The sequence below is a fragment of the Bidens hawaiensis genome, unplaced genomic scaffold, assembly GCF_021521415.1.
Source record: "Bidens hawaiensis isolate Kalapana, Puna unplaced genomic scaffold, B.hawaiensis_p1.1 tig00035133_1, whole genome shotgun sequence".
NCBI classification, from domain to species: Eukaryota; Viridiplantae; Streptophyta; class Magnoliopsida; order Asterales; family Asteraceae; genus Bidens; species Bidens hawaiensis.
Window position 1 is genome coordinate 155,532 of NW_027496123.1, and position 12,911 is coordinate 168,442.

The 12,911-nt window shown below is 35.4% G+C and overlaps 1 protein-coding gene across 1 annotated transcript; it reads left to right on the forward strand.

Annotated features, from left to right (window-relative positions):
* Positions 1 to 236: 236 nt before the first annotated feature.
* Positions 237 to 776, forward strand: LOC143587098 (uncharacterized). Its single transcript, XM_077068489.1, has one exon. The coding sequence runs from the start codon at positions 237 to 239 to the stop codon at positions 774 to 776; it is 540 nt and encodes a 179-aa protein (XP_076924604.1).
* Positions 777 to 12,911: the final 12,135 nt, after the last annotated feature.

Consider the following 12,911-nt stretch of genomic DNA (forward strand, 5'->3'; position numbering starts at 1 on the left):
TGTACATATCTGTAATGGTGTATATATATGCGTACATGATTCATATAGTTTATGCACCTTGAGCCATGGCTTCCCAATATTCTTCCTTTTTCCTGTGTACTCTCCTAGTTATTTTCTCAGTATCTATCCACGGAATCTCGGCCGTGAAATACGACGTAGTTCTAGCATCCCCAAACCATCCCGGCGCCATCAAATTTCAGAACGTTATAGGCGGGATTCCATTCACCAAACAATTAATGGGTCAGGTCAACAACTACCTATGGACCACCATCCTCAAACAAACCACCCCCGCGGACAGAAATCCCGTAGATGTCGTAAAAGTTAACCTCCAGGCTTTTATAGGAGGTGAAGCAGTCACTACCGGTAATCTGATTAATGTGAGCTTGGTTTATTTAAACGATTACAACGGGCCATTGGACTTGAAAAAGGAATTCATGTCCCTTTTGCACCATGAAATGACCCATTGTTTCCAATGGAATGGGGCCAATACGGCCCCTGTAAATGTCGTAGAAGGGATCGCGGATTATACCATCTTGAAAGCAAACCTCTACCCGCCGTTATATGCACGGCCTGGCATGGGAGATAGATGGGACCAGGGGTATGATTTCACAGCTCGTTTTTTCGAATACTGTGACTCTCAGACTCCGGACTTTGTGGCAAAGCTTAACAAAATGATGAGGAACAGTTATGATGTCTCCTTCTTTAAAAATATAACAGGAAAGCCCGTGGAGCAACTGTGGAAGGACTACAAGGCTAAATATCCAGGAGTGAAATAAATGAAGACTAATTATAAATATTAATATCATGCATGTGTTTGCATGGTGTATGTGTGTGGTGAAATAAATGAATTTGCTAAACTTATTGCACGTAAACATGGTTTTAAATCATATAATCCCGTATTAATTAAGTGTTTTAGTAGTTAACAAAGTAAGCACGTTTTGGTTACATGTATGTCAAGGCTATTAACTTCAAACTATGGAGTATTGCATTTCTACTTCCTATGCTGATTAAAGGTTTTGTAACAAACTAACAAAGTATAAAAATCTGAAACTAACATTAGTTATATAGTTTCTATTCATTTTAAAACATAACATAGCTAGCAGCCATATTGGTCGGCACATTATTAACTGCACAATCATAATTAGAAACAAAGGTTAATGATCTGAAAAATACAATAGTAGCTGCGCTGTAAAGTTTGACATGTACGTTCATATACAGTACGTATTCGTACATATAGAACTTCCGGTCATGTGTTTTATACAAGGTTAGCGCGCAGATTGTAAACGGATGTGCAATTGTTGCAAATGGATTGCGATCAAGTGTGCGGTTGTAGTAATTAACTTAAAAATTTGAATATATTTATATAGATTGTGATGACAAGACAGAGTACGAATATGCATCTAGGGTTTGTGGACGCGGATTATCATATATGGGTACTATATATCGTCATTCGGAACAGTTCTTACTCTTGTTTATTTATCGTCATCAGTGTTAATTTTCATGAGTACGTCGCTTGGAACTGTTATTCTGGGACTACCATCACGGACCTGCTAATCCTGTTGCAAAGCCATATTGGATACACAATCTACTCCTTTGTGAATTTATTGTCTACTGGGACAACGGTGCGTACGTGGTACAATATATCTGCCAACTAACCTTGTGTAGCATCTACAGATCAAACCACATGCGATAGCCGCTCCTTAATCAATTTGTATTAAAAATGTGGCAATGGGCCACCATCGCGTTCTTCATCATGTTCCATCAAAATTAAGTAAATAAGCTGCAGTATATTATCTTATATGCATGCTAGATTGTTGATCATGTCATTTTCAGAGATGATGCAGAAGTATTATTCGTAAACTGAAACATCCGAGTTTTATTTATAAAATGTTAGCTTTTTTAACTTCAATTTATTTTTGGGTATATTAATTTGCTTTATGGTTACCCAAATAATTTAAATATGTATGCTGTTGAAAAAGCTAGGAAATTTTCTCATAAACTAACTATATATATATATATATGCAATTGCGTACAAGGGATTCTTGAGATTGGGGAGTTGGAGCATCGTCGTTATAGTTCCGAATACTCTAGGTTTGCGAGGCCGAACCAAATAGTTGTTATTTGTCATTGTCTTATTATGGTTATTGTTGCGTTTGTTTAAATCTTGTTTGAGGATTTTGAAAGTTTTTATAATCAAACACAAGAGGATGGCAAACTTAGTATATGATATAGATATGAACTTTCCATGTCGGCATACCAAGTAACATTCATAATGCATATTAAGAAATATATAACCGCAAGGTAAACATGTTGAAAAAGAATTGGCCTCTATACCATTCACTTACCAACCCACATGAAGAAAAGGAGACGGGAGACACATCTAACTTAAAATGATATTTTGTTTTTCTAGTGGAAAAGCTAGAGTCTTCAATTGTGTTCCACAAATAAATTAGGATATATATGTATGTCATGCAAAATAAATAGAGTTAAGTGTCGTTTTATACGTAACATCAGTATACAAAGTTTATTTACAACTTGCACCCTTGAGGTGGGGCTTACGCTTTCAAATCTTGCCATACTTTTGCCAATTTCACTAATGCAGTTAAATATCTAGTGGCATTTCTGATGCTAAAGAAACACAATTCTACTAAATATTAATTTTGAAGTTTCTTATGCAGTTGGGTGTGTACACTGGGAAGCAAAACATGTACCATGGTTACTTGAGTTGTATTGTACGTTAATCAAACAGGTGCTTTAGATGTTGTATATATTGTTAGTTTTGTTGTACTTTTTCATGTAGCTTTTGTATGTCTCCACGTATTGATTGATACACCAGGTAACATCACCCACGCTTCCCACCACCGGATCTCATACCCACTTTTTATCTTTCATCTTCTTTAATGTACGACCGCCACCGTCATTCTTGACCCATAACATATTCAGATCGACCACCACCGCCATGCTCTTTCAATTGTAAAAAGTGAGCTCATTTACTGTGAATTGAGATGCATTTATTTGAGTTTCTCTAAACGAAAGATCTTAAATTCATATCAAATTTGTAGTACTCTATGACTATCTATCTTCATTCTTTCCCAACGATTTGAGAAAGGGTCTCTCTATCTTCGTTGATGTCTTCTCTACAAATCATCATGAAATCCGATCTTGGTTGTTGCCGGCTTCCATTTTGGAATCCTAGGCGGCGGCCAGGTAAGATGGTGATGTTTCACTTTCGTGGTTACTGTTGTGTGACCGCATCTCCGATTCGCATGTAGTTTTAAGGGTTCCACCACACTTTTTAGTACGGTTTTTGGTACAGTTTACGGTTCCACCGCAAGCAGTACCAAGTCAACATAGTTTTCTTTTTCTAAAATTTGTGTATCGGTCTAACTTTTGCGTCTTGACACCCCGCAATAAGTGTGCGTACGTGGTTCACACGTTTGACGTCTACTTTTCGTTGTGTTTAAAAACCCTGCTGCAACGCCCCTTCAACACATAGGTTCGATAAAACGTATCAACGCTACTTTTTTTTTATCTCCTAACATAATCATGTCTATCCTTTATTTTGACATGATTATGTTAGGAGATCAAATGGTTACGTAATAATGAAAGAGAGTCAAATGATTTTCATTTTCATACTCTGCAACCATATACAGATTGTTTTAAAAAATGCCCCATGAAACAGAAACAGGCGGAGTTAATAACTCACTATGAGTGTATGCTCAAAGGATAGTTTTTTTTTTTTTTATACTTTTGTGTTGCCTTTGAATGGTATTTGTAGTGGTACACTCAGACCCTATACAACGGCTGGTTTAGAAATAAGAATGGATGGACCGTTTGCATAAATGAACAAACTGAATAATGTTTGTTTTGGATCCAAACAATTATCAGTTGGTTATTTAAAATTGTTTTAGTTGGTTATTTGAATTTAATCATTGTAAGATTTATGGTTATTTGATATTATAAGTTTCTCTTTTTTGCAGGTTTAATCGGTTTGATTTCAATGTCATCATGAGTGAGTTGCTTGGTTTGGAGGTATATGTTTGCCTATGTCTATTTATGAACTCATAATATTATATGATATATCATATATATCTAAACTGTAGTGTTTTTCTCATGTGCACACTCTTAAGGTTAGTTTGCTTTTGCTATATCTTTTCCCTTACACACGTCTTCTATGCAGGTGTTTGAATTAGAGATCATCCTTTACAAAATCAACCAATTCCACTTTATTACGGTTAGAGGAAGCACTTGGTTAGCTTTATTGTGTTTTAGAAGAAGAACACTAGAAAAAAATGCAATCAGTTCTATGAATATTCTCAGAATAGAAGAAAACATGCTTGCGTCTTTTGCTGGAGCCTGTCTTAAGGTATGTTGATTGATTGGGCAACCGGTGAAATTGGGTCGTTTCAAGATAGACATCTTCTTTGGCACATGTTGTACTAAGCCGGGTTGGGCTGGATTGAAATGTATTTTGTCTAAGTTTTATATTTAATAAATAGTTAGTGTAATAGAATGTAAATATGATAACAAAATGGTGAAGGTCGGAATAGGTTGGTCAAGATGTGCTCTTATTTGGCATATGTCGAAACTGGTTAGGTTGGCCTGACCCAATATGGAATTTTGTAAATAGTCAGTGTGTGAATGATATGTTTACAAAAGCTACAAAACAAAATGGGTCATTTCCTTTGTAATATTTTAATGTTATCTTATGATCCTACCATATGTGTTGTATTGTACAAATGTATGTAAAAAGCATGAAGCAGTTCAGTAAGGCATTTGCAAAGATGAAGCTTTCAGTTGTTCAAGAAAATGGATCACTTGATTAAGGGCCCAAAATAGCATTAAGTCAAGCGAATAAAAGGGGGAGGGCATCGATAGATTCCTAAATTGATTAACAACCATAATGGTGTTTTATATTGAAATGATGCTTTAATGATGATGATTATTATCGATGAAGATATGATCGGCCTAAGAGTAGAAAGAGGGTTCGAAAGATTTTAGGGTTTTTAGAAATATTTTAAGAAGTTTGTTGAACAGTGGAACAATCTAGGTAAGGTTATGCGTTATAAAAAAATATAAACGGGTTCGCCCTTCCCTAATTTAATGTATTTTGTGATTTTTTTCAACGGCAATAAATCTTTCAAATGGGCTACTGTCTAAATTCACCACATCGGATACGCATGTCTTCTGATTCGGGAAAAACCCTCACATATGGTCAACATATTGGTTACGGTTGAGGTTTGGCCTAAACCACCCCAAACTGACCCACGCACACCCCCTAGTATAAATCATTACCTTTGTAGTTATGGTTATCTATTAACCGACATATTGGTTATGGTTGTGGTTCAGCCTAATTTAATGTATTTTGTGAATTTTTTAACGGCAATAAATCCTTCAGATGGGCTACTGCCTAAATTCATCACATCGGATACGCATGTCTTCTGATCCGCGGAAAACCGTCACCTATGGTCAACGCTCGTGAACACTCGTCCGAAGGCACAACAGTGTCGTGAGATAAAACTAATTTAGTTCAATGATCCAACTGGTGAACGCATCTATTAGCCTAGTCTCTCATCATCACCTGTTGCTACTGAAACTAAATGATAGAGACATTAATCAAACTTGAGTCACATGAAAACACCAAGTGTCTTTCTAATTTCCACTATATCACAAACTCATTGGCCCGATTAATGTAGTAAATAGGAAATATGTTTACAAATGGAAAATTGCTTACTTGGCTCATATGCGCACAAGCTAGTTTAATATCACGTGTCCATAGAGGTTTGCTTAATAGGTTATGTGGATTAGTCAGTTCCGATATAAAAATAATCTCAACCTCTAAACCTACAACGTGGTGGTTGGTTTTTATTTAAAAGGTAACCCTACAATATATGGTTGATGTTAAATAAAACTAATAGAAGAACAATATCATCATAAATAAGAAACGTTAAGACTTCAGTTAACATAATATCATTCAACTTAAAAAAATACTTCGATATCATACATTCAATGGATCATGTTCAAAACTAAAGCATAACATGTATAGAAAATTTATTGCCGTCATAAGGAAAATCAATTCACACGTTTAGCTAGTCCTAAGAAAGAATGCAACAAACTTTACATAATATGATCAATCTTCATATACTGGTAACTGTATACATCTATAATTGTGTATATATACATATTTATATATATATATATATATGCGTATATGATTCATATCAATCACTTTGAGTCCATGGCATCTCTTCTCTATTTCCTGTGTACACTCTTAACTTTGTCTTCATATTTCCGTGAAATATCTGCTGTGAACTACGAGGTAATTGATGAGGTCGGCCTCCAACAACCGGGCGGCGCAAAATTCGCGCCAAATTATCGGCGGGATTCCGTACACCAAACAAATAATGGGTCAGATCAACAACTTCATATGGAGCACCGTGTTACAAGAAAACACCCCGGCGGACCGAAAAGGTGCTTGATAAAGAGAGTGTATTTGTTTACATCAAGAATTTTTCTGGAGCCTAAGCAATTACTTGGGGCAGCAACAAGATTAATGTGAGTGCGAACTATTTACAGATTTACAAAGGGCCAAAGGACTTGAAATGGGAATTCACGTCCCTTCTATACCATGAAATGACCCATGTTTTCCAGTGGAACGGCGAGGGAAAGTGCCCTCAAACAGTGGTAGAAGGAGTCGCGGATTATACAATCTTGAAAGCAAACTTCTTCCCGCCGGGCTTTAAGCCACGTGGTGCGGGAAAACAATGGGACCAGGGGTACGATTACACAGCACGTTTTTTTGAGTACTGTGACACTCTGACTCCCAACTTTGTGGCAAAGTTTAACAAGATGATAAGGAAGACTTACGACGTCTCGTTTTTTAAAACCATAACGGGAAAGCCCGTGTAGCAACTTTGGAAGGATTACAAGGCTAAATATCCAGGAGTGAATTACTCAAGGCTTAATTAGGAAGCTAGCTAAAATATACGAGCTAAGCTCATTAATTGCGTGCTGAAATAAATTTGCTACTATCAGAATGTAAACATGTTTTTAAATCGTATAATCCAATATTAAGTTAACAAAAAAATAAACCTTGTAATATTGTTTATATTAGGGTTATTATTGTAACTATGTTCGTGATATTAATTTAATACATATGATCGACAGGGAATAAAAATCTGTTTTCTAAACTAGATGATTCTGGCAAATGAAAAGTTAGAACAAGTGATGACAAATGAAAAGCTAGGATAAATCTGAAAGGGAAGGAACGAGTCATACCTAATGCGTGCTATGTTCACGGTTTAAAACACAAAAGCACAATCTCTGAAGCGTAGGACAACTAGTATAAAAAGGACATGATTAATGTTGGTTTCGGCCCTTATCGAAGTATTTGTTTTTAAGATATTGAAAGAGAAGAAATAATAGATTTAGTGTTAATGGAATAGTTAAAATGCAAAGATACACAAAAATAAAAAGTGATTCGTGAGAAAGAAAACTCATTCAAAAAAATAATTAAAAATAACATAACTCAAAATATAAATAAAAAACAAAAAAAAATAAAAAAACTAAAATAATGTTTCCCACGTCATTCTCGATAAAAAACTAATGAAAAGACATAATGTCGAGAAAAAAGACACAATAACGAAAATAAACAAAAAACACAATGTTAAATAAAAAAAGGCTCGTTAGATAACATAATATAACACAATACGGAACTAAATATAACATAATTTTAAGTAATATAACATGATATTAAGAAAAAAAGACACAATGTAAAAAATCAATAACGAGAATAACACAAAATATACTGATAAATAAAAAGACACAATTCATTTTTTTTCTCAACATTGTTTTTTTTTGTGACGAGGAAGACAGTGGAAAAATTTTTGTGTTCTTTTTTTCTGTTTTTATTCAATTTTGAGTTATAATTTTATAAAATTATTTTTCAATATTTTTTTATTGGTATTTTTCTTGGCTATAAGTGCTTTTCATTATTTCCATTTTTATCATACTTTGTAAAATAACATGACCGTTACTGCTTAAATTAGTTATATTTCATTCATACTCTAGACCCTAACTTAGATATACTCTTGGGACTCAAAAACATACCTAAATATCATCCTAAAGACTAGGAGTAGCAAGCACATGATCTAAGCCACTAACAAAAACTTGTTAAACAAACAAACATTTAATTAAATACTAAAAACGTTAAACTAAAATTAAAACCTTGCTAACCCATTTTAGCCGATTGTTCTGAATCCGTTAACCCATCAAGATATGTTGGTAAATGTAACAACCTTAATGTCTAATACCCGATTCGGTTTCATTTTCGGGTAATTTTAATCAATAAAACATCGCATTTATCGAGTTAATAATATTTTATTAACTATTTATTATATTTATTTAATATATATACAAATAATTTTCATTTATACACTTTTCACCAAAACTTTAGTTTTAACCCTCTTTGTATCCAACCTCAAAGATCAAGGGCCTCTAGCAATAAATTCAACAACAACAACAACAATCTTTTCCTTCTTCTACCCCGTAGGCCGACACCCCCCACCCCACCCTTGTGATTACTTGTTTCTTAATTCTCGAGTTATAATCAAAATTGATATTGCCAAATCTTTTTGATATATAATACGCGTTCCACCGACGTTTTAATTATAGAATAGCGATAAAAACGATTTCGTTTATATTATTAGACAAACCGTCTTCGGGGTTTCTTGTTATGCTTCATACATTTATCAAAACTCAATTAAACTCTTATACATCTTGCAAACACGCCGACGACCTTATGCCCTCAATTAATTTCAATATATTAATCTGCAGATGCATGTTCCGGGTCGCGTTTTGGCCGCATCTTTAGCCTCGCCGTTCTCCATTAATCCATCATTGTTTATGGTATTTCATATCTGTAACATGTTCAGTTTTGTTCCAATAACATTTACCCTAACTTTAATTAATCAATCATAACGCGGTTTGAGCAATTGCGAATTCTAGGGTTCATGAATTGATTAGGGTTTAATGTATATATGTGTTCCGTTTGCTTGCGGTGCGTGCATATAATGTATATATGTGTGAACCCTCATGTGGGCAAAAGTTAAATTGAAATAATTTTGACGTTATTTTACTAATCCCGTGAAAATAATGTTAAAAGTGTCGGAAGATTAACCAGGCATCATGTGGTGGCGTTGATAGCCGAAAGACAAGGGTACATTCACCAATCGGCTGGTGTCCAGATGGTTGAGTGTTATGTGCCTTGTGTCTAAGACTTGATGCAAACTACTATCGAGCCGGGGGTCTCACCGGAAGCAGCCTCTCTATTTCTACGGGGTGGAGGTAAGGTTGTCTACATCTTACCCTCCTCAGACCCTACCATAGCTTTGCTATTGGTGGGATATAATGAGTACGATGATGATGATGAATTGAATAGGGTTTAACCAGGTATAATATTTAAGAAATCTTTTTCATGCTTTACACAACTGACACCCCCATCGGTGGGTGTGTCTGTGTTCAAACCAATGAACCGGCCAGGGGCGCAAGACGCGGTTTTATCATTTTATTTTTTATGAATTGTTTCTTTTTTGTTTAAAGGTTTTTTATGTAACATTCGTTACTTTTTAAACCCGAAAACCTGATCCATTTTAAATTATTGGTTTTTTGTTCTTTATATATATATATATATATATATATATATATATATATATATTTCAAATTCGTTTATGTATTTTTATATTGAATTCGTTTAACCGACCCGTTTTGTCAGTTCATGTATTTGTTTTTGAAAGTATTTAATTTATATCATGTTCAATGATTTATATTTCATATCCGTTTACTCTATATTCTTATTGTTCAATTAACGGATCTCCGAGCATTAAAAGTTTATAAAATAATCAATCTCCAAACTATTGGGTATAAAATATAAACAATCTAATGTAAGGCCCCGTTACCGGTAGCCCTACTTTGGTGTTGGATTTACTCATAAACACAGTTCTAAATCAGAGTTAATTAAAAACTTTACGCGGAATATAAACTTCAACCATAATATCTTACATAACCTTCAAATCTTGTCTTATAAAACATTCATAGTCATTTAAAACAAAACATAATCTTTAAAACATCACAACGTTTCTTCGAGATGCCAGTCTCTTCGATTCCATGCCATGTGTCTTCAATCACGCGAGCTGCCTCAACCTATTTGCCTGCGTGCATACTAAAAGTTAGCCACGCTGAGTGAGTTCTAGTTAATCACATAACTTACTTTACATAAACATATACGTGCCCGGAGATACGCATTACTACTTAACATGCTCATCAATCTTTCATACACATACATGACTAACCTTACGTTATAAAGAGCATTCGCCCTACATACCTCGGATATTATTAGGGTCCGGTACCCTCCATCCACGGATAATATTAGGGTCCGGTCATCCTTCATCCTCGGATATTATTTGGGTCCGGTACCCTCCATCCTCGGATATTATTAGGGTCCGGTACCCTCCATCCTCGGATATTATTAGGGTCTGGTCACCCTTCATCCTCGGATATTATTAGGGTCTGATACCCTTTCTTCCATACTTCCTTAACATACTTTCTATATACATAATCGTAAGTTTCGCACATACATACATCATTCATTCTTCATCTTACAACAAACATATAACATCAACCATTTCCTGGCAGTACATGCAATTCCGAAGATCGTTTATGTACTGGCAAGAAACCATTCATACATTTCAAATAACACATATATGGCATACACTTATCACTTAGGATAAGTGTATTAACTAATCACATCGAGTATGCACACAGCCCCGAAAAAACATAACAAGGAATGGGGCTAGAAACTCACCTGAAGTCGGTTACGTTCACCGTTAATGGTTATTCCTTTCTTGAGCTGTGCACGACTAACTGTATAACAATTACATGTATCAATTAACTATTACTGTCTATAACGTCTTTCTAGACTACTTATAACCCACAACGAACGGGGGTCTGGGGGCAGCGCCCCTAGCAGCGGGGTCTAGGGGCGGCAGCCCCTAGCAGGGTCCAAGGGGCAGAGCCCCTGGCTGGGGTCGAGCTGTCGTAACACATTTTCCATTAGAGTTCGTATCATTATTAAATTTGTTAACATAAAAGTTCAAGGGCTTCTTTCGTAAATAAACCATTCTTTTATAAGTTCAGGGACCATTCTGTCATTCTTTCAAAGTCTAGTTCGTTAATATGCTCTTTAACGAATTAGGGTTCATTTGTTACTTCTGTCTTCCGTAACGAATTGGCTAATTCGTTACTTCATAACGAATTGGCCTTTTTAGCGAATTGGTCCTTATTCGTTTGGTCTGCCTAACGAATTGAACTTCTTGGCGAATTGAACCCTTATAACGAAATAGTTAACATACGAATTGGACTTAACGAACTTAAGCTAGTTCGTTAGTCTTTCCTTAACGAATTAGTACACGAATCAGAGCTAGTTCGTTAGACCTCCGCTAGCGAATTAGGGTTAGGTCAGGGAATGAAAGAACACTCCCTGACATTCCTCTTAACCTCGTACCACTTTCCGGCGCCGCCATTGCCGGAAAAACGCGTTTTCGGTGGAAAAACGTGTTTGAACTCGTTTTTCCACCGTTTTTCGTCCCGTTCAATCCCGATCTAAGCTAGGGTGATCCCTAAGCTCATCTTAGGTCGGTTTATACCCGATTCCATCCGGATCTCGTGACTTAAACGGTTTAACGGTGTCGGCTTGTAGTTTCGTGACTAAATCTAACGGGTTTAAGTAAATAAAACATCATACTAGCATTACCTCGGGTCGGTGCTTGGTTTCCTTCTTGGTTTCGGCTAGAGAAAAAAAGGAAGAACTAGAGAGAAAGCTTAAGTGTGTGTTTTGGGTGATGTAAGGGATATGTGTAAATGAATGATTAAATGTGTAATTAAAGCTTATATAATTATGGATCATGAGCTTAAGCCCATGGTCTTTCCTTCTTTCCCTTATAACTCAAGTCCATAACTCATATCCATTTAACCCAACACTAGCCCAACTCATATTTTAGTCATCTAAACCGATCACGACCCACAATAAAATAGACGAACTTTATTTTATTATTATGATCAAAAGTAGAATGTTACATCTAAGGATATTATAAATATAACAAGTTTTAATCAACTATTGTATAAATATAAAGTTTAAGGATTAATATGAAATTAAAGTTTTAATATGTTATAATAGATGGGGGCTTAAAATGTAAGTTTGAATTTAAAAATATATTTTAATAAATTTCCCAACCCAACCCGTCCCCTTCCCCTCCTTGTCGCGTTTTTCTGACGACCGAACTCCGGCGACGCCGCAAAATTTCGGTGAGCATTAAAACACTTCAAAACGCCATTAATCAAATATTAACGATTTAATACTGTTGCACCATCATATTAATATTTAATCAAAACTAATTATGCGTAATAAACACCCCAACGGCCGGATTATCAACCCGGAACCGTCGGATTTTATTAAAGTCTCAATAACTCGAATTAATCATACAACGGACCAATTACAACTATAAATAGCATCCTAACCTTCATCCAAACATGCTACGAACATTATTTTACCATAACAAACTCGTTAATATCACTAAATCGTTCATTCAAGTTTTATTCCGGCCAACTCGTCGTCTGCCCTCATTCCGGCATCATTAGAGTTAATTGATAGGTGGGTTTTCATTGTTTTGATGCGTCTAACAAAACCCCCAACCTAAATCAATCAAACCTAGAACGAATCTGGAGAATTAAAAAACCTAGGGTTTATGTGAAGAAGATGTAGATTGGGATTCTGTTTATAAATAATTGTTTTGCATCTTAAACAATAAAAGTTGTTTGGTTCAGTGGTTGTGTATGTGTTGTGTGGCCATGGAGAC